The 27,774-nt window shown below is 43.0% G+C and overlaps 1 protein-coding gene across 1 annotated transcript in view; it reads left to right on the top strand.

Annotated features, from left to right (window-relative positions):
- The window catches only part of LOC108927640 (armadillo repeat-containing protein 4-like), a 54,706-nt gene extending 27,353 nt beyond the window's left edge, over positions 1 to 27,353 (top strand). Inside the window, exons 4-13 of the mRNA XM_029246470.1 lie at positions 8,389 to 8,535; positions 8,860 to 9,069; positions 10,201 to 10,434; positions 10,622 to 10,732; positions 10,858 to 11,012; positions 14,750 to 14,992; positions 17,127 to 17,241; positions 20,180 to 20,368; positions 20,556 to 20,777; positions 27,171 to 27,353. Coding sequence (XP_029102303.1) covers positions 8,389 to 8,535; positions 8,860 to 9,069; positions 10,201 to 10,434; positions 10,622 to 10,732; positions 10,858 to 11,012; positions 14,750 to 14,992; positions 17,127 to 17,241; positions 20,180 to 20,368; positions 20,556 to 20,777; positions 27,171 to 27,284 — 1,740 coding nt within the window. The 3' untranslated portion in view covers positions 27,285 to 27,353. The remainder of the gene's footprint in view (positions 1 to 8,388; positions 8,536 to 8,859; positions 9,070 to 10,200; positions 10,435 to 10,621; positions 10,733 to 10,857; positions 11,013 to 14,749; positions 14,993 to 17,126; positions 17,242 to 20,179; positions 20,369 to 20,555; positions 20,778 to 27,170) is intronic.
- Positions 27,354 to 27,774: the final 421 nt, after the last annotated feature.

Genomic DNA, 27,774 nt, shown 5'->3' with positions numbered 1-27,774 from the left:
GGCTCCAGATCAGCAGAACCCTGTATTTGGGCAAGCAGTCATTGACAATGAATGTTAAGACACACAATTACATAATTATAGTCTCATTCGTCCTGTTCTTATGCAGTTTAATCATAAATATACCCAGTTCCTCTCATCATTCTCATTCAGCTTCAGAAATGTTTCTAAGCCATTCAGTGTTATAGAAGAAATGGAGTTATATTTATGAATAATATTTATGATTTCCAGGAAGTACTTGTGTATGTCGGGAGCTTAATATATTTGATTTGTGACCCAAGTGTGCGTTGCTGGAGTCAGAGACTTGTTGAGGGATGTTTGTCCTCTGATACAGCGGCTGTTGTCTGCATGTCCTAGACCCCAAGGTGATTTATGATTTGCCTTCATATTTTCCTACTTTGTAATGTGTGATATTTAAAGATATTTTCCTCAGGATGTTATTTATGAGGACATTTAGTAACGTCGATGGTCATTGCCAGATCCTTCTAGTAGCAAATGTCTCAGACAGTGGGTCTTTAATTTTATTGTCTCAGAACTAGCTGGGGATTAAGAGGAAAGGTGCATTGAACTGTTGAACTAAGGTTAGGTGCTAGATTTTTTCAGTCTATTTCCTGGTTTGTTTAAAAGAAAAATAATTTTATGAAATGATCTCTGTCTGTCTTTGTATTGCAACCCCTTTGCAACCAGCAGAGGTGGGTTGACTAAACAATACTCAGGCATTAAATTACTTTGATTCAAAGTAAGCTTTATTAATCTTCTGAACATTACTAACAGTATTGGCAGTGATGACAGTAATGTTGCTTTTAAATATACAGTTCTAACTAATTAAAAATATATAAAAATACCTTTTTAATGAATTAAAACTGCTATGTCAATAAAATTAGGTTTTTTCAGGTAGACTAAAATAAAAAGTTCTATAATTAGATGGTCGTTAACAACTTTCCTGTAGTTATAAGCAATTTAAAATACACACACACACACATTTTCAGAACCGCTTGTCCCTTACGGGGTCACGGGGAACCGGAGCCTACCCGGTAACACAGGGCGTAAGGCCGGAGGGGGAAGGGGACACACCCAGGATGGGACGCCAGTCCGCCGCAAGGCACCCCAAGCAGGACTTGAACCCCAGACCCACCGGAGAGCAGGACTGCGGTCCAACCCACTGCGCCACCGCACCCCCTTCAACTTAAAATATTCCAGACCAATTAATACTTTCAATATTTAACAACATGTTTGATAAGAACTGCAATTTACCTCTTGCATCCAAAATATAATTTGCTAGTTTATATTTTTCACTTGAAATAGCAGAACGGTGGTGCAGCTGGGGTCACAAACCCCTTATGACAAAAAAATCAAGGCGTCCGTTTACCCCGCCCGGTATGGGGTCACCGGGGCCCCACCCTGGAGCCAGGCCTGGGGGGGGGGCTCGCATGCGAGCGCCTGGTGGCCAGGTCTATGCCCACGGGGCCTGGCCGGGCTCAGCCCGAAGCCACAACGTGGAGCCGCTCTTCGGTGGGCTCACCACCTGCCGGAGAAACCATAAGGGGCCGGTGCGTTGTGATTTGGGCGGTGGTCGGGGCCGAGTGCCCGGCCGACCCAAACCTCGGGCGCCAACTCTGGTTTTTGGGACTTGGAATGTCACCTCACTGGCGGGGAAGGAGCCTGAGCTGGTGCGGGAAGTTGAGAGATACCGTCTAGATATAGTCGGGCTCACTTCCACTCACAGCTTGGGTTCTGGAACCACTCTACTCGATCGAGGGTGGACTCTCCACTATTCTGGCGTTGCCCAAGGTGAGAGGCGGCGGGCTGGTGTGGGCTTATTAATAGCCCCCCAGTTCAGCCGCCATGTGTTGGAGTCTACCCCGGTGAATGAGAGGGTCATCTCCCTACGCCTTCGGGTCAGGGAACGGTCTCTCACTGTCGTTTGTGCTTATGCGCCTAGCGGCAGTGTAGAGTACCCGGCCTTTTTAGAGTCCCTGGGGGGCGTGCTGGAAAGCGCTCCCACTGGGGACTCTGTCGTTCTACTGGGGGACTTTAACGCCCACGTGGGCAGCGACAGTGATACCTGGAGGGGCGTGATTGGGAGGAACGGCCTCCCTGATCTGAACCCGAGCGGTGAGTTGTTATTGGATTTCTGTGCTAGTCGCGGTTTATCCATAACGAACACCATGTTCATGCATAAGGGTGTCCACCAGTGCACTTGGCACCAGGACACCCTAGGTCGGAGGTCGATGATCGACTTTGTAGTCGTTTCTTCTGACCTTCGGCCATATGTCTTGGACACTCGGGTGAAGAGAGGGGCTGAGCTGTCAACTGATCACCACCTGGTGGTGAGTTGGATTCGATGGCGGGGGAAAAAGCTGGACAGACCTGGCAGGCCCAAACGCATAGTGAGGGTCTGTTGGGAACGTTTGGCGGAGGCCCCTGTCAGAGAGGTCTTCAACTCCCACCTCCGACAGAGCTTCAACCAGGTCCCGAGGGAGGTGGGGGACATTGAGTCTGAATGGACTATGTTCCGCTCCTCCATTGTCGGTGCGGCTGTTCGGAGCTGCGGCCATAAGGTCTCCGGTGCCTGTCGCGGCGGCAATCCCCGAACACGGTGGTGGACACCGGAAGTAAGGGATGCCGTCAAGCTGAAGAAGGAGTTCTATCGGGCCTGGCTGGCTCATGGGACTCCTGAAGCAGCTGACAGGTACCGACGGGCCAAACGGAGCGCGGCTCTGGCAGTCGCCGCGGCAAAAACTCGGGCTTGGGAGGAGTTCGGTGAGGCCATGGAGGAAGACTTTCGGTCGGCCTCAAAGAGATTCTGGCAAACCGTCCGGCGACTCAGAGGGGGGAAGCGGTGTTCCACGAACACTGTTTACAGTGGAAGTGGTGCGCTGCTGACCTCAGCTGAGGATGTTCTCGGGCGGTGGAAGGAGTACTTTGAGGATCTCCTCAATCCCTCCGACACGCCTTCCGTAGAGGAAGCTGAGGCCGGGGACTCGGAGGGGGACTCGTCCATTACCCTGGCTGAAGTTGCTGAGGTAGTCAAAAAACTCCTCGGTGGCAAGGCTCCAGGGGTGGATGAGATCCGCCCCGAGTTTCTCAAGTCTCTGGATGTTGTGGGGCTGTCTTGGCTGACACGCCTCTGCAGCATCGCGTGGAGTTCGGGAACGGTGCCTCTGGACTGGCAGACCGGGGTGGTGGTCCCTCTTTTTAAGAAGGGGGACCGGAGATTGTGTTCCAACTACAGGGGGATCACACTCCTTAGCCTCCCTGGGAAAGTCTATGCCAGGGTACTGGAAAGGAGAATCCGACCGATAGTCGAACCTCGGATTCAGGAGGAGCAATGCGGTTTTCGCCCTGGCCGTGGAACACTGGACCAGCTCTATACCCTCACTAGGGTGTTGGAGGGTTCATGGGAGTTTGCCCAACCAGTCCATATGTGTTTTGTGGACCTGGAGAAGGCATTCGACCGTGTCCCTCGTGGCATCCTGTGGGGGGTGCTTCGGGATTATGGGGTTCGGGGCTCGTTGCTACGGGCTGTTCGTTCCCTGTATGACCGGAGCAGGAGCTTGGTTCGCATTGCCGGCAGTAAGTCAGACCTGTTCCCGGTGCATGTTGGACTCCGCCAGGGTTGCCCTTTGTCACCGATTCTGTTCATTATTTTTATGGACAGAATTTCTAGGCGCAGTCAGGGAACGGAGGGTGTCTGTTTTGGTGGCCGCGAGATCTCGTCTCTGCTTTTTGCGGACGATGTGGTCCTGTTGGCTTCATCGAGTCAAGACTTGCAGCGTGCACTGGGGAGGTTTGCAGCCGAGTGCGAAGCGGCGGGGATGAGAATCAGCACCTCCAAATCCGAGGCCATGGTTCTCAGTCGGAAAAAGGTGGATTGCTCCCTCCGGGTTAGGGGGGAGTTGCTCCCTCAAGTGGAGGAGTTTAAGTATCTTGGGGTCTTGTTCACGAGTGAGGGAAAAATGGAGCGGCAGGTCGACAGACGGATCGGTGCGGCGTCCGCAGTAATGCGGTCATTGTACCGGTCTGTTGTGGTGAAGAGGGAGCTGAGTCGTAAGGCGAAGCTCTCAATTTACCGGTCGATCTACGTTCCTACCCTCACCTATGGTCATGAACTCTGGATCATGACCGAAAGAATGAGATCGCGGATACAAGCGGCAGAAATGAGTTTCCTCCGCAGAGTGGCTGGGCGCACCCTTATGGATAGGGTGAGGAGCTCGGTCACCCGGGAGGAGCTCGGAGTAGAGCCGCTGCTCCTCCGCATCGAGAGGAGCCAGTTGAGGTGGCTCGGGCATCTGTTCCGGATGCCTCCTGGACGCCTCCCTGGGGAGGTGCTCCGGGCTTGTCCCACTGGGAGGAGGCCTCGGGGCAGACCCAGGACACGTTGGAGAGACTATGTCTCCCGGCTGGCCTGGGAACGCCTTGGGGTTCCCCCAGAGGAACTGGAGGAGGTGTGCGGGGAGAGGGAGGTCTGGAGTACTCTGCTCGGACTGCTGCCCCCGCGACCCGGCCCCGGATAAAAGCGGAGGAAGATGGATGGATGGATGGATGGTGCAGCTGGTCATGTTGGTATCACACAGTGCTTGAGCCCAACATTTAGGAACAAGCTCATGTTTGTTGCAGGGTGTGCAAAGCTGGGATGTTCTTCCCATGTTTGCAATCCGAAGACATGTGGAAGAAAGAAAAGGAAAACTTCTCCCGTACCCACTCTTACCATGAAAACAGCGGAAGTGATTGCTATGAGTCAATTTTCACTCAGCGGCAATTACCCTACCTACACTTAAAATAATAGAATGAAATATGAGTGACTCACAAAATAACTGTTTAAAAATAATAATGACCTGCTTAATTCGTCTCCAAAAACCAACTCCTACAATATGGGAAAAAGTCATGCTTAATGTATTAGAGATAATTAGTCTTTTTTTCCCCATAGGGTTTAGTCCATCTCAGTGCGAATGGGGACAGCTGGTAGCACAGTGGTTAGAGCTGCTGCCTTTAGATCCAAAGGTGGCAGCTTTGACTGTGACTGACAAAATCTATTAAAGATGTGATGGTTTGCAGCTATCTCAGGTTATATCATTAATGATGTATCAAAGGGCACGTCAGGATGCATGTAATAAATATTGACTGCATTAGTTATAGGAACATAGAGTGAAAACATTAAATATGAAAAACTTGAGAAAGGATCAAAAAGAGGGTGACAGAAATGTAACAGTACTTCTTTCATTATGAATGTGCTTGGTTAAAAGTCAAAAGTTTCAATACGAGAAACTACTCTTAAAAGTACAATTTCTCCAGAAATTTACTGAAGTGCAAGTAACATAGCAAATGTAACTCGTTACTACGTACCTCTGACAGATTGCAACTTTGCCATGGTGGAAAGTCGTGAGCCTGCCAGGGATCCCGAGAACGATGTTGTCTGGACCCTACCCCTATCCTTAAGGTGCTGTCTCCTTTTGTAAATTAGAAGGCGAAAAATTGGACAGACTTCTACAACAGCTCAAAATAATAACACAAGTACAAAACCTCATTTGGACTGGGATGGGCTGAATGAAACATGAATCCCAGCCAAGCAGAGTCCAAAATAACCATCCAGCAGAACTTCTGTGGGCTCACTACATGTAAGGTGAGGTCTGAGGGTGGGATGCAGTGTCTGCCAGGTAGCAGGAAGAGATGGGACACATCAGTATTATTTAGATCATCCTAATAAAAACTAGCTCTTGGGAAATGTCACCACTTTGGTGGGACAGAGCTGGATCTTCTACAGTAGAAAAGTACAGACATGATATAGAAGGTGTTATCTCCGCATAACACCTCTCTCCCAGTCTGGACTCTCAACATCATCTCTCTCCCAGTTTGAACTCATCCCATGTGACTGGTCTCAGGCAGGTGCAAGGATTCTTACTAGCCTACAACTGGTTGATACGTAGTATGAGTTTGTCTCAGTAACTGAGAACATCGACTTGACATGGCTATAAGATGCATCGGGAAAACTTTGACGGTTCTGTCTGCCTGTTTTCCATTGCAAATCCCAGAAGGAGCCGAAGATTATTGCCGTGGAAAAGGAAGTATGGTTTGTCCTGCTCAGCCTGCTGCCATCACAACCCTCACCGGGACTACTTACACAGGGATGGATGGATTTATTGAACAATTTTAGCAAGTCAGTACATTTCACTCCAGCTCAGATCTTTAATCTGAATTAAATACCATCAGTAGTACACTGCATCTCATTATGTCATTATTCATGCTTATTATTATATATATATTAATCCAAAGGGGGGCGGGGGGGCACGTTGGTGCAGTGGGCTTAGCCGAGACTTGTTCTGTTTTGGGTCTGGGGTTCGAGTCCCACTTGGGGTGCCTTGTGATGGACTGGCATCCCGTCCTGGGTGTGTCCGCTCCTCCTCCAGCCTTACGCCCTGTGTTGCCGGGTTAGGCTTTGGCTCACTGCAACCCTACTTGGGACAAGCGGTTTCAGTCAATGTGTGTGTGTGTGTGTGTGTGTGTAAATCCAAAAACACAAAGTTATAGTTGTACCATTGTATGCACTTTACCAATATACTGTATTGCAAGCATTCCGTGGCTAACTCCTTTGTCACACATAAATCGTTGTTGTCAATCTTTTTACCCCTTTGCATAAAAATGGAAGCATGTGAAAATTTTTCCAGTATTGACTCTAAATGTAACTTGCGTTTAAAAAGTATGAACTGTGCACCTTGAGCCATTTGACTAATAACAGAGGACACATGAAGAAAATACTGATAGGCCTTTGTTCGTGGACAAATGGTTTACATCTTAGGCCGGTGTTGTAATGTAGGTTGACAGGTGCTGTGTTACACTATTCTGTCAGCAGTTCAAAACATTTCTTAAAATTTTACTTGAGGACCCTGAACAGTGTTATGTTGAATATTCCATATAAGTGTTTTTTTTTATATACAGTATGCAAATGATATGAAGTGTTTGACTTTTTTCTAAGGTAGTTATGTATCCACCTCTAGTTATACACCATGTTCTTTTGTGATAAAACTGAAAGTAAGGCATTTCCACCCAAGCAGGTAATCTGCTTTGGATGTTCAGTTTAGATATGTTCATGCTATACAGGATACAGCAAATAAAAGAAGTGTAATAAATTAGTGATACATGTCTGTCTGTGGTTTGATCACTAAAATATTCTTAAATACAGTATATACCTGGAGATTTAACCTTTTTACTGAGTTGTGTATTCAAATTGAATTATTTTAATTTGCCTTTTGTTACACTTCTAGTATTGCATCAGTATAACTGCAAACACAATCTCTAACTAAAACAGCAGCAAAAAAAAAGAAAAAAAAGAAAACAGCTATCTTAATATGCGTTCCCCCAGGGCGGGAGCGTCGGACCCAAGCGCGGAGCACAGGAAGATCTTTCAAGGGGCAATCCAGAAAACATGGTCGAAAAACAGGCAAAGGGTCACCGATGTGCGAACGAAATCCGAAGGGCGAATCCGAGACTCGAAATCCGGTAAACAGGCAAGGAGTCGTGGTAAGCCAGGCAGTCGTGGAGATACAGGAGAGGGTTCCGGGAAATGAGGATGAGTAGTCAGGAAAGTATTCAGGAAAGGTGCACAAACGAGTAATAACACTGAACAAGGTTCCACGTCTGTACATGTTCTGCACCCCCCTTTTATGTGTCCGTCCCCTGATCCGCCGCAGGTGCTCCTCGTTGCGCCGAGGGGGGCGTGACAATAGGCAGTTGTTCTGGCCACCCTATTTCAATTACTTTCTACCCGTTTGATCGGAGGGAGTGCAGCAAGTGCAAAAGCATTTTTAGAAATATTGCATTGTTTGGAAGACTTCGGTACCAGCACACATTTACTGGCTTGCTGATGACCACCTGTTTTAAATCTCTTCTGTTCTGCATATGTACATATTGCATTTAAAAGTAGTAAAATCAAAATCGGTTCAATTTCCTGTTTCAGTGCATTGCATAACTTAAAATGAAAAAAAAATAAAAAATTGGCATTGAAAAATCCACTTGTTTACCTTACATTTACTTAGTTGCTAATTTTAGGGAAAGGAACATAACATAGTGTGTATATAGCAACTGTCAAAACACTGCTTTCAAATGAAAACTTCTTATTATCTTTAACATTTCAGTTTTCATTTTACTTGGATTTCTTCCTTAGGTCATTGTCTACGGTTTCTGGAAATGGCTCAGGAGTCTAAATGAATTTCTTGAATTAGTTTTTTTCATGTATTTGCAGTTCAGAAACTGAAAACTTACCAGCTAGAGATAAACAAAGCAACGGCAGTGGGAGATTGTAAAACAGAAGTCTGTTCTTTCCATTCTAGAATGTCCTTTAATTTTGTGTTTGCCAACTATTTCATTAATTCATGCTTGGAATTATTATTTCAGGGAGGCAACCAGACAGCCACAGTAATTGCTCTGTGCTCAATGAGGGACTTTAATTTAGCACAGGAGTCCTGCCAGTTGGCCATCCGGGATGTAGGTGGCCTTGAAGTTCTCATTAACTTGCTGGATACAGAAGAAATCAAATGCAAAGTGAGTAGCCCCGCCAAAGAACCTGGGTGCCTGCAGGCAAACAGAATTGCATTGTGGGCCATTGTGTGGCCCAGTTTAAAGACAGGACATTCATTATTGCGCCTTTAACACTTATTATATAATGATGTACTTTTGTACTTTGCATGTGTTGCCAAAGAATCTTTCTTGGGGGTCTTGGGTGTCGGTATTTTTACCTGTACTGTTTCGCTCATGCTACATTACGCTTACATCGATACTGCAATCCTTAGCAGACCTAAGAAATTATTACTTAAATAATTTAATGGATACATGGATAGGAGATATAATACTTTCTCTTGCTATTAGATAGGCTCGCTGAAAATCCTGAAGGAAATCAGTAGTAACTCACAGATCCGGAGAGCGATCGCCGACCTCGGCGGCCTACAGACTATGGTGGAGATATTGGACTCTTCAGACAAGGATCTCAAAAGTCTTGTTGCGGAGACCGTTGCCAATGTGGCAAAGTTTCGAAGGGCGAGAAGGACAGTGAAGCAGCACGGTGGAATTAAGAGACTTGTAAGTGGGGGAAAATCATAAAATCGCATTGTGTTTATTGACATTCTGCTTTTGTATTTTTCTGGGTGGGGCTCTAACTAGACCATTTTTATTTATACATTTTCAGACTCATTACATACCAAACACAGCATCATCAAAGCAATTTTACTTGAAAGGGAAAGAATCCAAACGAGCACCTTGGTTTCACTTTTGTTTATTGACGAAGCCGGCTGTGATTAAAGCTCGTATGTTCTGTATATTTTCCTAAACTTGCATTCGGATGTATTCAGTTTTTGATACCAGATATTGCTGCTGCAGATTGATTTCATACAAAAACGGCAGACCACCTTTGAAATGAAAGTGCAACCGTTTCCACGCATCATTTACAACCTCAGGAAATGTGGTTGAAAATTTCGAGCGACTGTTTCACAGATTCAGATGCACACCTGAAAAAGAAAGAGTTGGGTTATTATTGATTTTAATTTTGTTTATCTTAATGTTGCAAGGGGGTGCGGTGGTGCAGCGGGTTTGACTGGGTCCTGCTCTCCGGTGGGTCTGGGATTTGAGTCCCACTTGGGGTGCCTTGTGATGGAATGGTGTCCCGTCCTGGGTGTGTCCCCTTCCCCTCCAGCCTTGTTCCCTGTGTTGCCGGGTTAGGCTCTGGTTTGCCGCGACCCCACTTGGGACAAGCAGTTTCAGACAATGCGTGTGTGTATTTTAATATTCACAATGTTTTTACAACTTATCTGTGCAGGGTATTTTTTAGCTATGGATCTGTAAATAGTGATATGGAGTACAGCTCAACCGCTGTAACAACTCTGTAAATATGCAAGGAATTTTGCAGGAGGTAATTTTTATTTTCGGTAGCAGGTTGCAGGAGTTGAGAGCTGACTGAACCTGTGACCACAAAGTTCCTGGTTGAAGACTGAATAATGCTGATTCAAATCCCAGCGAGGACCACTGCTGCCAAACCTGTTATAGATTTGCATGTTTCTCAGTGTCCTAGATCAGTCAAGAAGGAGTGTCCAGCAGATGAAATGGGAGTTCAACAAAGGGCTGCATGAAATGTAAGCAGCTTTGAATGCTACCCAATTTTGTTATTGATTTTAATACGTGGATGTTAGCAGCGCGTTGATCTGATGTACCTCCGAGGTCGAGCTCCTGGACTGTGTCCCAGACTCAGCAGCTCTGTCAGAGCAGCAGGAGAAAGACATTGAGGTGGCGCGTTGTGGGGCCCTGGCGCTCTGGAGCTGCAGCAGGAGCACCAGGAACAAGGAGGCCATCCGCAGAGCGGGCGGCATCCCGCTGCTTGCACGTCTCCTCAAATCCCCTCATGAAAACATGCTGATCCCTGTGGTGGGCACATTGCAGGAATGTGCCTCTGAGGTGAATGATTTCCTTCATTTCCACTTTCTTCTATAAACAGGATTTGACGTACAGATGACCATGTTGTTTTATCCTACTAAAGGGTTCGTGAAATGTTCTCGCGCTGATGCGTGGTGGTACCAAAGCGATCGCTGGTTCTCTCCGTTAGTGCAGACTCATGCATAAAGGAAGTGGGTTTTTTTTCTAGAAAAGTTACAGGATCGCCATTCAAGCTGAGGGACTGATTGAAGATCTGGTCAAAAATCTCAATTCTGGTAACCATGAGCTTCAAATGCACTGTGCCAGTGCCATCTTTAAGGTGAGTCTCTTCGCTTTGACTTTTACAATGAGTTTCAGCTGTTAAGTGTTTTTATTTTTCCATGTTTTCCATCTAGACTGAAACTGATTACAAATGTCCTAACGTTTCAATGTTTTTTTATTCAGTGTGCAGAGGATAAAAAAACGCGTGACTTTGTGCGGCAGTATGAAGGATTTCAGACGCTTGTTGGCCTTCTGAAGGTATCTGAGAACAAGCAGCTCCTGGCCGCTGCTACTGGAGCCATCTGGAAATGTTCCATTAGCTTGGAGAACGTTGAAAAGTATGGATTAAGCCATTAAATTTCATCAGCGATATCGACTCATACACTACTCAGCATTTAGTGCATGTTCAGCAATGACTGTACCTGACATTGTAGCCCCTCTTCTCACAGGATTCCAATAAATGAGACAGTTAATCAATGAAAAAGTTTTTATTGATACTACATACACCTTTTTCATTTCTGTAGTTATTTCATTTTTTAATTTTGTCATATTTAGTATTCATTTGTGAACCAGCAGGCTAACCTCATATCTATCCACAAACATCATCTGAAGCTGCTTGCCCCATGTGGGGTTACGGGGAGCCAGAGCCTAACCTGGCAACACAGGGTGCAAGGTTGGAGGGGGAGGGGACACACCCCAAGCAGGACTCGAACCCCAGACCCACCAGGGCGCAGGATATGGTCAAACGCAATGCGCCACCATGCCCCCCAGTCATACCTCTCCTCACATCCTTTAAAAACCCATCCAGATTTTTGCATTCCAAATGATAAATGTCAAAGAACAAAAATAATTTTTTACTTAATTGTTCCTGCTTGGGGTGCCTTGCGACGGACTGGCATCCCGTCCTAGGTGTGTCCCCTCCCCCTCCGGCCTTACGCCCTGTGTTGCCGGGTAGGCTCCGGTTCCCCGTGACCCCGTAAGGGACAAGCGGTTCTGAAAATGTGTGTGTGTGTGTGTTTTAGATGTCAAGGATGTGAGTTTCTGGAAAGCAAGTGAGGTTTTTGGATCAGATATGATAGTTGTACTATACTTATCTAAGTGAGTTTATTTTCCTCTGTCAGGTGAAATTCCGAGGATACCAATTTCATGTGCGTTAGTCTGTTGTATAATAACGTGGTGATAAATTGCAGGTTTGTTTGCTATTGTGTTCCCAGCAGACTGATAAGGCTGTATCCCTCGTGCTTACTGATGGACTGAGCAAATGTAGAGGTTTTTGCTATTCTTGTGTATGAAGATGAATGTCTAAACGTTTGAATGGAATAATTCATACGTTTTAAAAAGCATTCATCCCTTAAAAAATGATGCGCCTTATAAAATTCCTGATGTTTTGCACGTGAGGCTAACACTTGCTCATTGCTGTGTATAATAATTGCTCCTCTTTAATCAGGCTGTCATATACTGGGCTGAAGAGGCTGAAGCTTGAAGAATGACCAGACATTAGCGTCATAGAGGATAGTCTGGCTGTCTTGTCAGCAGTATTACCGAGGGCAGATTTTAGTGCTTACACTGACCTCCAGCACCTGGTTGAGATTATACAGACATCAAAAAATTCAGTGCAAGACAAAGTGTACCTTTCAGAAGAATTTTCCCTCCCCTGAGACCTACAGAACCTACACACGGTCCATGATTATACAAAAGCATCAAAAAAGTATTCCAAAAGTACCTTGGCGAGGTGATAAAATGCGTTAACTGTTCTGGCAGTTTATAATATGGTGCCTTAGGTCCGTTACTCCCATTATGGGCTTAATGCCTCTATGTAATTGCTCATAACACCGTTGCTATGCACAAAAAAATTAGAAATAATAGTAACAATAATACTGATACCAATAATCACATTAACAGCAATATGGTGGCACTGAATTAAGAAAATTCAAAATATTAGCTGGCTGCGGCTACTGGCAAAAATCACTGAGGAAATAACCATGATGTGTTCCCACCTGTTAATATTTCTGTTTAACAGTTATATCACTCTGAGCTTTTTTGTATTGTGCAGCTGGTTGGGTGCGAACGAAGGTAAAAATTGGCAGTTATAGGAAGAAACCAGCATGATGCAAAGTGAACGTTTTAATGCGCACTTAAATTTTGTGAGTGGATCTGGTTTTAAATTCTCTCAAGGTTCTTTGAATGGCAAATACAGTGCAAATGTCAGGGTTACACAAAGCTTTGGAATAAAATGCTGAAGCCAGAACTGTCTAATAAGTATTAAGACAATCATAAGGTTTTGTGATGTGACTTTTGGCTACATGGGTCTATTTCAAAATCAATCTTTCTTGTTAGGCATTCTGAGATGAATGAAGATAATAATAAAAATAACATCAGTCAACAATTTGTGAATAACCAGCAACAATTTTTGTGCTATTTGAGGTAGATAATAGTGTTGCATTATGTAAGTTGTATTTTATAATGAGCATTATTTATAGCTTTTCAAAATGCTAAAAGCTCTGAGTGGGAAGTCTGACCTCGCTCAAAAACCAGAAAGAGCATGTGGTAACTATTTGCCTGATTAATGATGCATCAGAATGAGAGATGATTGATGGAACAAATATAATTACATTTATAACCGCAGAGCATTTATTTAAATCTAGAATTGTGTAAATACCAAGACTTTTAGACTTTCATAAGACATGTAGTGCAGCAATAAAACTGATCTTTATTTAGAAGAAATATAATTAATTATTTTATAGTGAATAAAGAGATTTTTGAAAGGTTGAGAAGTTTCACATCTGGATTATTTATTTTTCCTCAAAGTTGACCTAACTAAAAACAGCCTTAAAAGAATAAAAAGAGAATTCAACAGAATATTCCTACTTTTAAACCCAATTAAATGTAAAGATTTACTTTTATTAATGAATTAAATTCAAATAAGTATTTAATTTGGTTGAAATGTACAACTATTGATTTATCAACTCTTCCCTTTACTGCCTCAGTATGCTCTAAGATGACCAGTTTTTGCCCAAAGATGTAGCTTTTATCTGAACAACTATACATTTACATTTAGAATAACTGCTATTATTGTAACCCACCAGAAACTTAGATTGTGGGAAAATATGTGGTATGCTGTCAGATTCATTACGGAACAAAAGAGACTGATGTATTTTTTATATTCTATTGCATTGGCATAATGTACTCTTTAATCGGTGTACAACCAGTTGCGGTTTACTGTATTACCTCTGTTTGGAAGAGCTCTATTTATGGTCTCTGTAAAATGTCTGTAAGGCATCCAATTAGTCTGTAATACAGCTGTTTCTTTATACTGGAACCTTTTTTTTTAAAACAAAGCAGAAAAGGAACTTCAAGATAAGTGGGACTTTCTAATGAAAAATTATTTGTAGCGCAGAGTATTAAAAAATCTGAGCATATCTATGTGTAACTTTTGATGTAGTCTTCGGACGTTTATAGTTTTCCCATCTGTGGATTAAAGACAGAATTAAGAACCCTGAAAAATACTTTTAGTTGCATGTAGTACATGGCATGACATTTTACCATACAGTTGTGCTCTAGTGCAGATAACAGTTCAGTAGCAGCTCATGCACTGCATTGTTCTCTGTATGTTGTTCAGCAACAATGTTGGCAGCTTCCCTCTTCATTTACTGTTTTATGTGCAAGAAAATGTTTCGTTGAACTGCGACCAAAACCGAATGACCTTGGACACGTTCTACAATAACAGCATTATTGCCAGAAACCGTAACCGTGAATAAAAAGAGCCACATACTGTAGCTTTCAACGTACATAAGGGGTTAGTTGAGGCTTTCTGAAACCACAGCGTGTCCCTTCACGTCACATTTTGTCCCTTTATCTGCTGTCGGCCTGAACTGTTACGTCCAGCCGTAGGTGCGGGGAAGTGAGGTAAAACCACGGTAGCGCACGGTCACTCACTGCTACAGATCATGGCGTTCTGTTGTGTTTCGCATATATCTTACTGCATATATCCTACAGCGTGTAGCTTCCTCTGTGATACCTGTCCTTTACCCAGTTCAGAGTGGATCTCTGAAGATGCGCTGCGCCTTCTCCCCAGGTTTCAGGAGTACAACGCCCTGGAGATGCTGGTGGGGCTGTTGACAGACCAACCTGAGGAGGTGCTCATCAACGTGGTGGGGGCCCTTGGTGAATGTGCGCGGAACCCACCCAACCGGGCCACCGTCAGGAAGTGCGGTGGCATCCAGCCGCTGGTCGGTCTCCTGACGGGGATCAACCCGGCGCTGCTGGTCAACGTCACTCGAGCCGTGGGGGCCTGTGCCGTGGACTTGGAGAACATGGCGTGAGTTCCATGTTCTTCTTTGCTCGACTGAAAGGCCTCCTGGAGTGTTGGGGTTAGAATGGGCCTGAATGGTGAACACGTCCTTCTCATAGTCATTTTCATTGATATCGTGCTGTTCTGCTGTCAACACCCACCTGCTAAAAATATTGATTTTAATAATGCAGTTTTATACTTCTATTGTTCCTATCGTTAAAAATTACTATAACAGAATGAAAAAATGAATTTATTGGTCAGATAGATTAAATCAAGGGCTTCAGTTTCAGGTTTTATTATGATAGTCCATAGTAATTAGCAGTCAATGAAAATGAATACCTGAAACGAAAGAAATTCGTCCTTTTTGACTCAGGGACACTATATTTATTTTTTTGTTTAAATCTTTTACTTTTATACTTTTGGCAACACTCATTATGCCCACTACTGTTGCATTTTGCAGAGTTTGGGCTAAACTAATTTGTTGTCAGATATCTTGACAATAGTGTACAGTAGTTCACTGAGCAATTAACATGGTTCATATCTAACTGTTTCCTGCCTGAAACCCATCTGCTCAGAGCTGTTTCTGAAATTTACCGAGCAGAACGACTCAAGAACGACTCAAGCATAGCAACATCCCTCTGCCATGTGGAGGAGCCTCGGTCAGATGTCTCACTCATGGCTGCGTTTCACTTTTCCTCCAGACTCTCAGTTCTCACAAACTGACCATTTTCTCTCAGTGTAAAATGATATTTTTCTCTATTTTTTCCTCCCTTTTCGTATTTTTTTCTTCCGCTTCCTCCGTATATATGAACAAGGCTTTGTTTACATAGGAAGAGCAGTATTATGAAACCGTCTACATAACAGCTTCTGGTTGGTGCAAAGGAACCACAAGCCAAGCAGCCATTCTTCAAGTAGCTGACAGATTCACTCCCATCTGGTTTACTTTACCAGAAAACTACATGCTGCATATGAAACTGCGTCCGTTCCTACCGTTTCTTGTGCTGAGCTCCTGCACTTTTTGTGTGCGCAACACTTGAAGGCACTCAGCACAGGGATGCTCATAGTACTCAGTATTTACTGCAAATTGTGTGTTTCTGGGTTAAACCAGATCACTGCTTTTATTTTCTTATATATTGCACTGATAGTCTACAGATGACATATTTTATACCGCTAAATGTAACTCCACAAGTGGGTGCATTTTGTACATTGAATAAGGTTACATTTCCTTTGATGTCACTTTTGATGTAATTTCCTTTGCTAGAACTTTACTGAAAGTACAATCCAATATTTGTCGCAAAAATGTATATTCTATGTTTCTTATTGTTCTGCTTGATCTTTCTACTATAGTTCATATCTGTTCATTTGAAGAGAACTGCCCGGATTTGACGCTTTGTTAGGTTCATCGCTGTGATCGAGTGGAAGCATCACATGGATTTTACCGTGATGTAGTGAAATCCCGGACAGATTTATGTACAAATGGGTGACAGATGGTGCAGAGATGCCTCTGACCAGACACTATTTGTTGTTGGCCACGGAGATCCTTTGATTAGAGAGTCTTACGACGACGCTCCGAAGTTGGGCTGGCTGATTGAGCACACACATGGGAAACACGTTACATGTTATTTATACCAGACAACGGATGCGCTGCGGCATAATTTAGCTTTCTGGCCCTTCACTATAGCACTAACTACAGTCATGTATGTAGCATGAAATATGGCCTGTGCTTGAGTAAACTTCGTCTGGAGAAAGTGAAATATTGGGAGGCCTGTTTCTTGAACTGTTTGACTTGGAAATGAGTGCCACTGCCCAGTGAAAGGAGCTGCGCTGTGTCCGTTTAAACCTTTAATGGGCTTTTCAAACACGCATGACCGTGACACAATACTGCATGAAGCTTCATGGAGCGTTAAATCGTCACCGATGTTCATTTGGTGACTTTTTATTTAAGCCCCGTCACAATGGTGGACCCGATCAATAAGCTTATACTAGTAAAGATGAGTAAACTGTAGGTGAAAGCTGCCCTGCATTGGCTATTATTTTGTTTAGCCCTTTGTCGACAGACAACATCGGTGCGAGTCAATACTATCGCTCTGCGTGCGGACGTGGAAACGGCAGATCGAACGTGCCCTGAGATGAAATCCTTCTGCTGCTCTCTGTGTTACAGAATAATCGACAACTTGGATGGAGTTCGTCTCCTCTGGTCCCTGTTAAAAAATCCAAATCCAGATGTTCAAGCCAATGCCGCATGGGCAGTCTGTCCCTGCATCAAAAATGCAAAGGTATGTAAAATTAGGACACTGGACACACCGAGACACATTTAGGAGCTGCAGCGTCTGAAAATTTGAGGTGAAATTAGATTCCGATGTGACGTATTTATATACGTATCATTTAAGTGGAATCCGTGCAGCGTAATCAAGACTGTCATGTTTACACCACATGCAGTGGCCTTTTAACGTTGATTTTAATATGGAAAATATTGTAATGCTTGGCTCACGCTGACTCGGAATTTCCTAGTTGCATCAAATTGAATATCGTCGTTATTGTTCGGTGTTTTTCAGATCTGCCGTTTCAAGGGTCCAGAAGGAAACAGTTTTACACGGAATGTACATAAACGTGCTAATAAAAGGCCTTCCGTTATGTGTGAAATCGGTCCGAGCGAGACTGACATCGTGTCCAGTTGGAAACTATATTTTTAAAAATGCGTCCGAGGGCCGTACGCTCACCCTTTACTTGAGCCGAGATGTCAGACTGCACTTTTTCACGCAGCATCTCAAGGTGAAACATTTATTTTGTAAACCGAAACGCAAACTCCATCGCCGGAAAAGAGCCGCTCTTATTTCGGTATCACTGAACGTCTTTCTCTCAGAATCGGTCTGAGCTTATTTCCAAAATTAATATGATTTCCCGAAACGTGTTTATTTTCAATACAATGAATGTGATTAAAGAAAACGTGTGTTTGCATATTAAACATATTGGATTAAACCGGGTTCTACATTCAGGCAGGTGTTATAAGATGAAGATTTGTGATCCTCTGCAAGAGGGATTTTCCTGGCTGAGCGGGGTGGCGGGAATGATGTATGCGAACCATACGGAAAAGAGGACGGAGGATCTCATTGCGAGCTAACAGTGTTTGACAGTGTTTATCTGATAGTCATGGTGCCAGTTCTTTCGAATACACGCTGCTGCGATGACTCTGGGGGTAGAGCAGTGACACGAGCTAAACGGTGCATTCCGCCGATACGGTGCAGGAATCCGATACTCCTTGGTGCAGTAGTTATTTACATAGAGCACATGTGGGCCTGGTTAGCAGCTCAGGGGTGCATTTATAAGAGGGCCATGCTGTAAGAACAGCTGGGTACCCATGTGTCCACTCCTCCTTTGCTACAAGTTCTGCATCAGAGACAGTCACTTCTGAATGGGACAGTCATTAGTAGTCAGAGGTAACACGGTAAAGTCCTGCATTTGCTTCACTCGCTTTATTCTTCATTCAGTGAAACATGTTCCTCTGGGTGCAGCAGCAGAAGGCAATGATGCCAGCTTTCACTTTCATTCTTTTCATTGGTTGCTCATGTAAACGGCTCTGGGGCAGATCAGTGCAATTTAGGGGTCTTCCTGGGGTTTTACATGTTTCTGTGTTTCACCACTGCTGCCTACAGAATAAGTCTTGCCTGCATAAGGACTTTCAGTAGTGTGTTTTCAATTTTATTTCATTTTTTTGATGTGATATGCAGAGAGCCATTATGTCGTGGTTTATCTCTGGCCGCCATCCAGCTCATGAAAGAAATGCTCACAGTGTGTCACAGCTGGTGGCTTTAGAGAGCCCTGTCATTCTGACTCGAGTCATCAGTATTCCTGAGGAAGCGCTTCCTCTGTGCACTGGGAGGGGGGTGGCTTTCCAAACAGAGCTCTTCTCCTGGCACATGTTCTGACGCAACTCATGCCAGCGGCTAAGGGACGTCCACAGCTCAACGCTGAACACAGTCAAACACTCGCCTCTCACTGCCCACCTGCTATATGTGCTGATACAGCCGTGTTTTTCATCATATTCAGTGTAAGCATGTGGACGGACGCACGGATGCTACATAACTGATTCTGCATGTAAAGGTCACCTGGTACTGTCCTGCAGTGTGAATCTGTAAGACCCTGCATTTTCTTCCCTGCTGTACCCTAGATGGGCTGGCCTTCCTTATGATGATCATTAAATACAGTTTTGTTTAACTCGTGGGTCGTGTTTCAGACAACTTTCTGCTTGTAGTGTTACTGTCTAGAATTGGGTGGCCCCTTATAACTGTTTACAAAGCAATTACAAAACTTTGATTATTACCTAAAGTTGTGTAACATCATTCAACTTCAGTCGTAGCCATTATCACAAGTTATTCAATTCTTTTTGGAACTTATGGTCTTTGGACATTATTTCCTCAAAATGAAACCGTGCATTTGCATTTGACATTCTTTGCTCTTTATTATAGTCTCAACCATTCATTGCCTGTGGCACCCAGATCTCAACGCACACCATAGATGTACAAAATGTGAATAAAGTACCTAAAATTCATCAGCACTGGCCACCATTGATTTTCTGTGTTCTGATGATTAATGTGGAGGAAGGCATGAAGCCTTCTAGCAATCAGGTGAACAAAACCATAGTATTTACGACAGAAAGAACTGTATATAGGTCAAATTTCACCAGGACTCATTTTGCTCCTAATTTTCCCTCTCAGTGTAAAAAAAAGGTGGCAATACTGAAACATTCAGTACTTGTGTTGAGATGACAAATACACACACTTTCTGAACGGCTTGTCCCCTACAGGGTCGGGGGGAGCCGGAGCCCACCTAGCGTAAGGCCAGAAGAGGAGGGGACACACCCAAGACAGGACACCAGTCCATCACAAGGCACCTCAAGTGGGATTCGAACCCCAGACCCACCGGAGAGCAGGACCCGGTCAAACCCACTGCACCACCCAGATGACAAATACGCTATCTCATATAGAAGTATATTGTTTTGATGCAAGATGAAATTAAAAATGACAGGTGAAAATGGATTATAATTTGTAAACTTTAGAGAAATTTCTAAACATTATTAAAATAACTGCTTTGTTTTTAACGTGATTGATCGTTATGGTTGCCCGTTTGTTGCCTCCTTCTGTTTTGAAGGGATGATCCCTTTGCTGTTCTTTTGCTAACTAAGAAATCAAAGTAATGAGATGCTTTTTGCCCCAGGATGCAAGGGAAATGGTGCGATCCTTTGTTTGCGGACTGGAGTTGATTGTTAATTTGCTGAAATCGACAAACAAAGAGGTCCTGGCAAGCGTCTGCGCTGCCATCGCCAACATAGCCAAAGACGAAGAGAACCTGGCAGTGATAACGGACCACGGGGTCGTGCCGATGCTGGCGAAACTGGCAAACACAGTAAGTAGCCTTTCCTGCCAGCAAGCAGTACTGCTCTGTGTGCTCAAACCTAAAAGTGGACTTGGTGCAATTACTAGACTGAGAACTGGTGATGGTCAAAGAGCCCATCAGTATCTGCTGCTCTGCTGGGTTATTTTACTGTGTCACATGTAGTAGATCTCTCAATGGTTTTGAAACCTTGCAGCAGGCTGATGACAAGCTGCGCCGCCACCTGGCTGAAGCCATTGCTCAGTGTTGCATGTGGGGGACCAACCGTGTGTCCTTTGGGGAGGCTGGTGCCGTGGCTCCGCTGGTGGGCTACCTCGGGTCTTCGGACGCCTCGGTCCATCAGGCCACCGCAGAGGCCCTTTTCCAGCTGTCTAAGGATCCTAACAACTGCATCACAATGCATGAAAATGGAGCGGTTAAGGTACCCTCTTATTCTTCAAGCAACACCCCACCCTCCTACCCAAACTTAGAGATGACAAATAGCTATGAGAGACTTTGTCATTCCTTTTACTCTTCTTAGTCTGTCTGAAGCCAACTGCACTTGCTTTTTTTGGGTACAATGAAAAGGAAACTTCTGGTAAGACGCTTGTAGTCGTTCGCAAACCTTTGATCAGCGAAGCTGGAACAAGACTTGTTTTGTCCTTGGCAGAAACATGGCAAAATTTTCTAGCTGTCAAGGGAATTTGTAAAAGTAAACATTTCAGTGTGTGAAGTGCCACTTTCAAACTGGAGATGCCATTACTGAGCCATTATAAATGGTGTATCTGCAGCAACCGTTGCCACGGCGACCTACATCTCAACACAAGGGTGAAACTCTCAACCAGAGTTCTACACAACGGCAGCGATGAAGCAGTGCTTTCTTTTTTTTTTTTGCCCAAAAAGACAAGGGCGTTCTGGATCAGAAAAGACAGCTACAAATTATTTTCAAAGGCGGTGCAGTAATTCAGTGCAGCGGGAAGAGCAGATAACAGTACAGTAATTTAAAAGTGAGGGCAATAGCAGGTCAGGAATTCAGTTTATGAGCACAGGGTTGCAGACTGAAACCTTTCACCTGAGCAAGCTGCTTTAGTTGAATAGCAACAGCTAAAGATCCAGTTGCACACTTGCAAATTAAAGCTTCAGCACTGAGACTTTGCAGAATCTGCCGAGCGAATTAGAAACGATAATTCAAGTGTATCGCTTGTTATCTATTCCTGTACAGCTGTGCAGTACATCCATTAAAAATGCTCAAATAAAATTAGCTCAAACATTCAGAAAAAATTACTTTTTTTACATCTGCGCAATGTAAATTTCATACATATGCAAACTTTTTGGGAAGCAATTCAAATTGAATATTTTTCCCAAGAGCATTTATTGCATCTTTGTCCTGACATTACCTGTTCCCTTCTTTTGATGAAGTTGGCTTCTCAATGCTTCTAAATATTTAATGCATTTAGAGATTTTTTTTTGTCACGATGTCATTGTTGTATCGCAAAGTTACAAGGTTCTTGCCTGCAAAGTTTTGAACAATATTTTACCTTTATTTCTTTAACTCATTATTCATATATCCCATACACAGCTTCACACGAGAAAATATTTTCAACCACATGAAGTTTTTTTCTTTTTCTTTTTTTTTTTTTTTTTTTTTCTCAAATCTGACTGGGCTGTAAATTATGAAGTGGTTCTGCTCTGGCAGCCAAATATTTTTTCCCATGTTCATTTAATGGTGTACTTCAGCTAAATCTGCTGTTGCATCACATGTGGTTCAACACTGCCCATAATTGGTTGCTGAACTGAACATTTGGCGTTCCAAAAGAGTAATGTCCAATTTGCAAAAGTAATTTTGCAGATTTTATTTTTATTTTTTGTTTAAACCACAGAGAGGGGGAAAAAAATGACAGCTGTGTTTCTTGTTTTTCGTTTTAAGATTGTTCTTGTTTTCCTTTGTTAATGTAAAAGCTGAGTTTCCGCACAACTGCACCATGTACTATTAATGGGCTTAACTGAAAAGCAAAAATTACACATCAGTTACTGTGAATAGGAGACATTAAAATTTAATTCATCTCACATTAAATCATGTTTCTTGCCGAGAATTGTTTCTTAATGTACCTTTATGACCCCAAGAAAGCATTATAACATGAGCAGTTGTCAGGCTTAGAGACGAAAAGTCAGTCCTCCCCTAAGTAGTGCTTATGATATATGCCATGACACGACACGCAGTGTGGCAAAACATAATTTCCTGCAGTTTAATACATTGTTTAATGCATTTCTCGGGAACTGACGCTGGGTTCTGTCTTCCTTAGAGCTGAATTTATGCGTGAGTGTAAAATTCAAGAATGCCTTCTGGTGTTATTGCGACAGTATTTCAGAACACTTTTTCGTTACTTCAAAAACACAGAGTGCTCAAGACATGCTCACCCACATTTCCTGTGATTTCACTGAGTGTATAGTTTTCCCCCAGTGTTTTCATCTCCAAGTCACTTTCCTCCTCTGGTGTATAACTCAGTTCCCTTGGCTTAGGGGAGGAAATTAAGCATTTACACTGGAAAACACATTAGGATCATCTAGACTTTTTCAGTTTTTTTCTTTCCTCCTTTGAAATATCACCATCTTTTTTTCTGTAATTGTACAATGTGAAAAAGCTGTGCTATCCTTCCTTGTTCTGTCACTCACACTCACTCACTTTCCTTAACCACTTGTCTAAGTCAGGGTCGCCGTGGTCCAGACACAATTCCATCACAGGTCTCAGTTTGTTTATTTTTCAATTGTTTTGTTAAGTTCAAAATTTGATTTGACCTAAGCTTTGTTTTACTCATTTACGCTTTTGGGGCATTGTGCTCTTAAATCTTTTTATTGAAGTTTTTGTTAAAAAAAAAAGAAGCTGAGGTTCTGTAACTGCATTCCCAGTACAAATATGTATCAGTAGGAAACTAAAAAAGGCCAGGATGAATTGCCTTCTCATTTGATTTCACATATACTCTTGGTATCTCACAGCTTTATAAGGAAGCACTTTATTTTGTCCCTTGTTCAAAATCAACACACTCCGTCCTTTTCTTTACATTACTTCTGGAGGGTGGAGGGTTGTTTGCCGAAACCATAAATCCCAGGAGACAGCTTGAGTCAGCTTTTAAATGACTCCTTTCATATGAATTCACTTTTATGAAGCAAATTTGACCCGTTGAAAAACACTGATTGCAGCTATCGGTGATTTTCAACCAAAGTTATTGAAAAAATTATTATTACAGAAAATGTACTTTGTTTAAATGACATCAAAGAAACCTCATTTTGGGGTTGCTTTGTATACAGAACATATTACTGCTGTTTATCTTCATTTTTTTCTGATACGCTACTGGACATGGGGAAGCAGTAGAGGTATGCTTGTAAGAATAGTTTTTGTCAGAAATATTTCCAAGCTCCTTGCTAACCATATTGTGTCTGTTACAGGTCTAAAGGTGGAGATGTGGTGAACAGATGATATTGCTGTTGCACAGTTATTCTCCTTGCCCAGGAAATGTATTCAAAACCTACACTTTGATAAGTCATCCATCTCATTTCAACAATGCATAACCAGCTCTATTTACATCTCTCCAGTTTGTGACATGTGTTGCAGTATGAATGCCAACTGCAAGGTAAAACAGACATTAAGGACTTTGGCGTGAGTTTCCGTGACCTGCGTGCGTCTTGCGCTGCGATTTGTATCTGCAAGGATCAAAGAACTTTCGTGAGCTGAAAACAGTCGACATGTTTGAAAGTCCCAAATTTCCCAGTGAACTTACAGCTGGGATTTTCTCCACCACATATTTTCTGCAGCACAATCAGCCAGAGACAAAAGAAGGATGGAAAGGGTGAGACGCATAAAGACGTTCTGGAACTGCAGTTTGAATCAGTTTATTTGTTTTATTTCTTGACTTATCTGCGTGATCATGTTTATTAATTGCTTATACCCTCAAAGTTTAGGAGAAATAACATTTAGTTTCTGTGCATTTTATTCAAATGAACAATTTATGGATTTTTACTTAAAGTATTCATAGGCTCTGGACCACCGCAACCCTGAATTGTAGAAGCAGGTATGGATAACGGATGGATGAACGGATGGAGAGATGGATGGCTGGATGGTTGGTTGGTTGGTTGGTTGGACGATGAAAACAAGGAAATCCATGGCTCTGTACAGTCGGCTGGCTAATTGCTGTCGAATGGATTGAGACCGTCGGGGATTTGGGGGTTATACCTCAGGAAGCAGCAGCTGGCTGCTTAATGGTTAACTCAACGACACCTCAGTGACTGCCGTGGCCCCTCGTACCTGAACCTGCAGATCCAGTGACAGGGTGCACACCTGGGCTCCAGGCAAGTCACGCAAAGTCAAGCGACTTGGAGCCGCTGCTCAAGCACGAGTCGAGTTTTTCCGTGTTTCCACGGGTTTTAGAAACATTGAACAAGTGCTGCATTATAGTTTCTCAGATCCCAGCTGGGAGTGGGGGGGTGGGGGGCAGGAAAGAAAGACAACCTTATCTTTGCATTAACTCTGTGCTTCAGGAGTTGCTATTTGGCCAAGTCTGAATAGCGCGCAATGAGGTTGGCAAAAGGCTACTCTTGGCACTTCAAGCATCCTCTATTTTCACAAAAGAGACTTGTCCCGAGGAGCTGTGTGTTTTCTCTGAACTGGCAAATATTAGTTTGCTTTTCTGTGGTGTTTTTGATGCTATTTTGGAGCGAAACGAACTGTAACTATCGCCACAAAATGAAGTTACAAATTATATATTAGGGAAAAACTAGGCCTCACATACATTTTTTTCCCCTCCAGAATAAAAAAAAAAAAAAAAAAACAATAAAAACTAAATTAAATAATAGTACTTTGGCAGTCTTTCAGGGCTGCCAATTCACCAAGGAATGTGTGCTCGGAGATAGCAGCTTCACGTCTCATCTCTTTTCCTTCCCATATTTATCTTTCAGCCGAAAATTCTGGGAATGTTCTCTCTTTCCGTCTTGGCACCATCCTTACAACATAAATACTGAGCAGGTTTGCATGTAACTTCTAAAAGTCAGAGATCATCTCTGCGAACACAGATATTAGAAAGATGACTACTACAAAAATATAGGGGCAGGTTCCTATAACCCTAATGAACATAATAAAGTTGTTAAATATAGCCAAAAACTTATTCATCTAGTCTAAATAGGCAGTAGTGCATATGTGCAGTGTAACAGTACACTGCATATAAAAATCTTTAATTTGTATTGTATGCTTACAGTGTAACGGTATAACTACATACAACTAGAAGAAACAAGAAGTCAACTGATAGTGTGGAGGTTTGAGTTGCTTCCTTTGCACCCAAAGGCTGTGTTTAAGTTCCACTTCTGGTTGTAGTACCCTTGATCAAGGTATTTACTCTAAATTGTTCATGTAAAAAAACCGCCCAGCTGCATAAATAGGTAAGCAGTTGTAGCTTGCTTGACATAAGCTGCTTTGGAGAAAAGTATCAGCTAAATGTAAAGAATTTGAACTTTTGTATTGCGTACAGACAATGTAACAGTTTAACTACATATAACCCTGTTTAATTTGTATTGCATACTTACACACACACACACATTTTCTGAACCACTCATCCCATACGGGGTCGCGGGGAACCAGAGCCTACCCGGCAACAGAGGGCATAAGGCCAGAGGGAGAGGGGACACACCCAGGATGGGTCGCCAGTCGGCCGCAAGGCACCCCAAGCGGGACTCGAACCCCAGACCCACCGGAGAGCAGGACCTGGTCTAACCCATTGCGCCACCTCACACCCTCTGCATAGTTACAGTGTAAGAGTATTGTAACAGTATAACTACATGTAAACAATTTAAATTTTGTATTGCGTAAAACAGTTGTAATTTTTAATTGCACACATACAGTGTCATATAATTTTATATACCTTTTTTTATTTGTATAGCATACTTCTGTTGTAACTGTATAACTACACAATGCCCACTATTTTTTTTTTGTATTTTTTGAAATGTAGTTTTCTGAGATTTCAGGAAGTGGGCAAATATACTTTCCTGAAATTTTGTGAAGGACAGAAAGCCCTCATCACGACTTCCTTGGCTGGACATCTGACAAGTTACTGTTACAGTGTCTATAACACTGTAAATCAAAGTGAAAGAATAATGAAAAGTGTCACTGTTGTGCACCAGTTACCAGCAATCAGAATCACCTACGAGGACAAGAGCAGTACATCCATGTAAAATACACAAACTACCACAGTGGACTAATTTAAAATCCCATTTAAAACCCCATTAACGCCAAGGCACTTGGCAAAACCGGCAGGTTCTGCTCATTTTTTCGTTCGGTGTTAAACAAGAAAGTGAATGGCCACAGCACATATTTGCAGGGCAGTATGTACTTTTTTGTACCTTGTTCTTAAAACATGCACATCTGAATACTTCAAACCTATGTTCTTCAATAGGATCAAAAAGGATTCTAAAATAAGCCCCTAAGACTCGGATATAATCTGACAATTGAAGATTGGAAGGCCGTAAGTTTCCAGTTCAGGGTTTCAGCGCCGGTCCCATCTGTTAGACACATTCCTTTATCCTATCAAAATTTAGGAAGCACATGTTTGCAGCAGTAGTCAGTTCTTAATAACACTTTCAAAGGGCCGATACACAACCATACAGGGCAAGGCAATATGGTTTACAGTTTATTGTCACGGTCACACTTGTGTTCTGTTAGTCAGTTATTTCTGAGTATTAATAACTGTTTGAGAACATGTTAAAAAATGTGTCATGGATATTGAGCTGTGCACAGTGTGTGTTCCGCTTCCTGTTACATCTCAGTTTTCCTTCTCCCTCGTGTCTCAAACAGCTGCTCCTGGGCATGATTGGATCTAGTGATGAGGTTCTTCAAGAAGCAGCAGCTGGCTGTGTGGCCAACATCCGGCGACTTGCCCTGGCCAACGAAAAGGCCAGATACAACTGAGGGCAAAAAGTGGTTAGCGCCTTCCTGGGCATCTTGTCACCTGCAAGGGTATCCAGAATGAAGAATTTACTCAGCAGGGTGTGCTGGAAGTATATTAAATATGTACAGATTAAGAGGGAAAGAAAACAGATGTCAGCATTTATATTTACATTATTCTGGTTATTATAATAGCAGGAAGCATTTTAAAATCCTGCCGATACATTTCAATGAATATTTAATTTGGATTTCATGCAAGTATTTATGAAACACTCAGTCTCTTTCCATTTTCCGCAGTAACTGCCTTAATAATAACAATAAGTGCCTTCTTTTTCTGTTTCTCCTTTGGCCAAAGACTGTACACTCTTCCTGTCAGCAAAGCAGTCCTAAGCACGTATCAGGCGGTAAAATTTATGTAATTGTGTAACAGATACATTTTTAAATAAGGCCCATATGTGGTTGTCTTGCTTGGATTAATAAAACCAAATTTTGAATTGAGAATGTAATATTTTGC

The sequence above is a fragment of the Scleropages formosus genome, chromosome 19, assembly GCF_900964775.1.
Source record: "Scleropages formosus chromosome 19, fSclFor1.1, whole genome shotgun sequence".
NCBI lineage: Eukaryota > Metazoa > Chordata > Actinopteri > Osteoglossiformes > Osteoglossidae > Scleropages > Scleropages formosus.
The sequence above is the reverse complement of the archived record's forward strand: the minus strand, read 5'-3'. Positions and strand labels throughout refer to the sequence as shown.